This window comes from Clupea harengus, unplaced genomic scaffold, assembly GCF_900700415.2.
Source record: "Clupea harengus unplaced genomic scaffold, Ch_v2.0.2, whole genome shotgun sequence".
NCBI classification, from domain to species: domain Eukaryota; kingdom Metazoa; phylum Chordata; class Actinopteri; order Clupeiformes; family Clupeidae; genus Clupea; species Clupea harengus.
The window spans coordinates 688-5000 of record NW_024879754.1 but is presented as its reverse complement, the minus strand read 5'-3'; the positions used below and the strand labels follow the sequence as shown (position 1 = coordinate 5000).

The window sequence follows — 4313 nt, the reverse complement described above, 5'->3', positions numbered from 1 at the left end:
GGGGCATAGAAGTCATTTGCTTCTTCTGGATTGTCACCCATGAGACCCATCTCTGACTGATTCCAGTGCCTTGCCCCCCCCCCCCCCCCCTCCCTCTCAAGCTGATCCACACATGTGCCTGTGATTGGTGCATCCTGTGTGTGTGTGTGTGTGAGTGTGAGTGTGTGTGTGTGTGTGTGTGTGTGTGTGTGTATGGATGCATATAAAACGGTTAGCTTGCTGTGACAAAAATCACTGGGAAATCAGTGTTGCTGCTTCCAATCGCATTGTCCATTATTCATTTTAAAGCCCTGAATATCTGTAGTTTGGGAAATCCCACAGCCCCTTTTGTGACACACGCCGGTATGAAATGGATCATTCCATCAGTGTATTAGGGAAACGGGGGAGCGAGGGGGAGAAAGGGAAGGGAAGGAGTCCTTGGGGAAATGTGGCGTGGTAGATGCTCTTGTGATGATGTATCTGAACCTGCCGAACATGCTGATCCCGGTCCCTGTCCTGTTCTTCTCATTCTGCAGAGCAGCTCGAGCGTTTGGAGAATACCTCTCGCAGAACAACCCAGAGAACCGCAACGGATCAGGTGAATGGGCTGAGCATGGGCACCACTGTGTGTTAGTGAGGCACGAGCAGTTCTGTTCCATCTGTTTCTGAGTGTCTTGACCAGTTCAGCGTGGATATCGGCCCATACACACTGTGGATTGTTTTCAATTTTGATAAAGTTGTCTGCTGCCTAGTGCTCCTCTAGGAGTAGACAGTTTGTAAATCAGATGATGCTGACAAGACCAATCCCAGTGTAAAGCCATATATATATATAGCCTCTATAGCCATATGTAAAGCCATAAATATAGCCTCTGTCTCTATTCTTGTTGTCTCTGCTCCTTTAACTCCACGACTCCTCTGTCTCTATTCTCTTGTTATCTGTGCTCCTTTAACTCCCCTGTCTCTCTGTTCTCTTGTTATCTGTGCTCCTTTAACTCCACGACTCCTCTGTTCTCTTGTTGTCTGTGCTCCTTTAACTCCTCAACTCCTCTGTCTCTCTATTCTCTTGTTGTCTGTGCTCCTTTAACTCCTCTGTCTCTTTATTCTCTTGTTTTCTGTGCTCCTTTAACTCCTCAACTCCTCTGTCTCTCTATTCTCTTGTTATCTGTGCTCGTTTAACTCCCCTGTCTCTCTGTTCTCTTGTTATCTGTGCTCCTTTAACTCCACGACTCCTCTGTCTCTGTTCTCTTGTTGTCTGTGCTCCTTTAACTCCACGACTCCTCTGTCTCTGTTCTCTTGTTGTCTGTGCTCCTTTAACTCCCCTGTCTCTCTATTATCTTGTTATCTGTGCTCCTTTAACTCCATGACTCCTCTGTTCTCTTGTTGTCTGTGCTCCTTTAACTCCCCTGTCTCTCTGTTCTCTTGTTATCTGTGCTCCTTTAACTCCACGACTCCTCTTCCACTCTCATTTATTAGAGGGCTTTATTGGCTCCCTGATGTTAGCTCTACTGTTGCCAAGGTGTTGGCCTCAGAAGACAATATTGCTATACTTTCCAACTCTCTCCCTCTCTCTCTCTCTCTCTCCCTCTCTCTCCCTCTCTCTCTCTCTCTCTCCCTCTCTCTCTCTCTCTCCCTCTTCCTCTCTCTCCCTCCTTCCCCTCCATTCTTCCTTTCCTCAGCTCACCTGCTGTCTGATACATTCATCAGCCAGGACACGGACTCACCAGACATAAGCCGCCTGCAAAATAACGCCCTTCACCCGTACCCTCCTCCCGCCAAGCCCAGCCAAGCCCAGCCCAACCACCTGGCTCTCCCGAACACCACCACCACCACCACCACCAGCAGCAGCAGCAGCACCGGCACCGGCACCACCTGCTCGTCCTCCAAGCGCCGCCTGTCGGTGGAGCGCAGCCTGTCCTCCGAGAGCGACTCCCAGCCGCCGCAGCCCAGGGGGAGGAGCGGGGCCGAGGGCTCGCTCAAGCCGGCGCGCGTCTACACCATCAGCCGCGAGGGCGGCATGCTGGGGGGTCGCAGCAGCGAGGAGAGCCTGGAGCTGGAGGTGCTGAAGGCAGCCGGGGAGCCGACGCAGACGTGCCACCAGACGCAACCGCAGGCGCCGCTCGCCCAGGAGCCGCGCAACCATCACCACGGCGGCCACCACCGTGGCAACCACAACCACAACCACAACCATGGCCCCCAGGCCCAGGGCCAGCCCCTGCAGAGCTCGAGGAGCGCCCACAACATCCGGGAGTGGAGCGTTCGGAGGGGGGGCTCGCGCGAGGACTGCAGCCCGGACTGCGTGACGGCGTGCGTCCGGCCGCCCTGCCGCAGCCAGCGCTCGCTGGACCTGGACACCTCGCCCCGCGACGGCGGCCGACAACGCAAGAAGCTGGAGAGGGGCTACAGTGAGGACCGCACCTGCATGGAGGACAGAGGTGAGAAGGGGAGAAAGAGGAGGTGAGAAAGAGGAGGGGAGAAGGGGAGAAAGAGGAGGTGAGAAAGAGGGGATGAGAAAGAGGAAGGGAGAAAGAGGAGGTGAGAAAGAGGAGGTGAGAAAGAGGAGTGGAGAAAGAGGAGTGGAGAAAGAGGAGGTGAGAAAGAAGAGTGGAGAAAGAGGAGTGGAGAAAGAGGAGTGGAGAAAGAGGAGGTGAGAAAGAGGAGAGGAGAAAGAGGAGGTGAGAAAGAGGAGGTGAGAAAGAGGGGATGAGAAAGAGGAGGTGAGAAAGAGGGGATGAGAAGGGAGAAAGAGGAGGTGAGAAAGAGGAGGTGAGAAGGGGAGAAAGAGGAGGTGAGAAAGAGGAGGTGAGAAAGAGGGGATGAGAAAGAGGAGGTGAGAAGGTGAGAAAGAGGAGGTGAGAAAGAGGAGGTGAGAAAGAGGGGATGAGAAAGAGGAGGTGAGAAGGTGAGAAAGAGGAGGTGAGAAAGAGGAGGTGAGAAGAGGAGGGGAGAAAGAGGAGGTGAGAAAGAGGAGGTGAGAAGAGGAGGTGAGAAAGAGGGGATGAGAAAGAGGAGGTGAGAAGGGGAGAACGATGAGTGGAGAAAGAGGAGGTGAGAAAGAGGAGGTGAGGAGGTGAGAAAGAAGAGGTGAGAAAGAGGAGGTGAGAAGGGGGGAAAGAGGAGTGGAGAAAGAGGAGGGGAGAAAGAGGAGGTGAGAAGGGGAGGAAGGGGAGGAAGAGGAGGGGAGAAAGAGGGCTAAACATCCTTCTCTTTCGAGACTTTCACCCATCAGCTGAACTTTCCAGTTCACGGATGGTGAAAATAAGTGTAAAAGTTAGTAAAACTTCTCACTTTTCACAATTCACTTTCCATTCAAATATGTACAAAGATGATGTCATACAGCAAGCCTATGTATAGGTATCTCATTAAGCTAAAACATTAGGTGTGGCAACTTTTACAATGTCAGACTGGAGGGAAGAAGGACAATGCCCTGTGATGCACGCACTATTTGATGCCTAAGAGAGAGGAATAGAATGGAAATGCATACAAACTGACACAAAAAAACAGGCCAATCATTAAGATAGCATAACATTAGTAAATGATCCTAAAAGGCAAACGATGTAATGAAGAATAATAATATCTACATCCTATTTTATCTCTGCTGTGTAACTCCGCCATTAGCATATTACCCCTGCACTCCTCTTCTTAGTCATGCACGCATCTCTCAGTCAGTGGGAAAAAGACGTGCTTAATGAAATGTACCTTTTTGGTTTTCTTGTGATTTTAGAGGACTACACGAACAACTGGTTCCCAAAAGAGAACATGTTCAGTTTCCAGACGGCCTCCACTACGATGCAGGCGTGAGTATGGAGAGAGCCTAGAACATTCTCATATGCTTTCATATATCTATACATCCATATCCTTATGTCTTTAGAACAGGAAGACATATGGCCTTAACCTGATGACAGACACTATCTGCTTCAGTAGTTCGTTTGGGTGGCAGGGGGTGGGGGGGGGGCGTGGGGTGGGGGGGGGGGGGGCGTGGGTTGGGTCACGACCCGCGTTCATGAGTGCTAAGTGTTGAGGGGCTGTAGCGGGTCCCACTTGTGAAGTGAAGGGCTGCTCCATTGTCTTCAGTGCTCTCTTGGCAGCCTGGACTTCTGACTGCTTAATTATCGCTTGCCTCATGTCAGGTAGCAATTATACGATCCCGCTCCGCATTGCCCTCCTCCTCCTCCTCCTCCTCCTCCTCCTCCTCCTCCTCATCCTCACGCTGGGAGTCTCGCATAGTCTTGCTGTCTCCCTCTCTCCAATCATCCTTCTCCTTCTTTTTTCCTCTCTCTCTCTCTCTCCCTCCCTCATTCTCTGTCAGAGACCCTACCTCCCACCTTCTCTCGCTC

General features: G+C 51.7%; 1 protein-coding gene across 1 annotated transcript in view; it reads left to right on the top strand.

Moving 5' to 3' along the window:
• LOC122130233 (NMDA receptor synaptonuclear signaling and neuronal migration factor-like) overlaps positions 1 to 3783 on the top strand; it is a 12446-nt gene extending 8663 nt beyond the window's left edge. Inside the window, exons 2-4 of the mRNA XM_042704888.1 lie at positions 516 to 577; positions 1656 to 2411; positions 3701 to 3783. Of these exons, the coding sequence (XP_042560822.1) occupies positions 516 to 577; positions 1656 to 2411; positions 3701 to 3777 (895 nt within the window). The 3' untranslated portion in view covers positions 3778 to 3783. The remainder of the gene's footprint in view (positions 1 to 515; positions 578 to 1655; positions 2412 to 3700) is intronic.
• Positions 3784 to 4313: the final 530 nt, after the last annotated feature.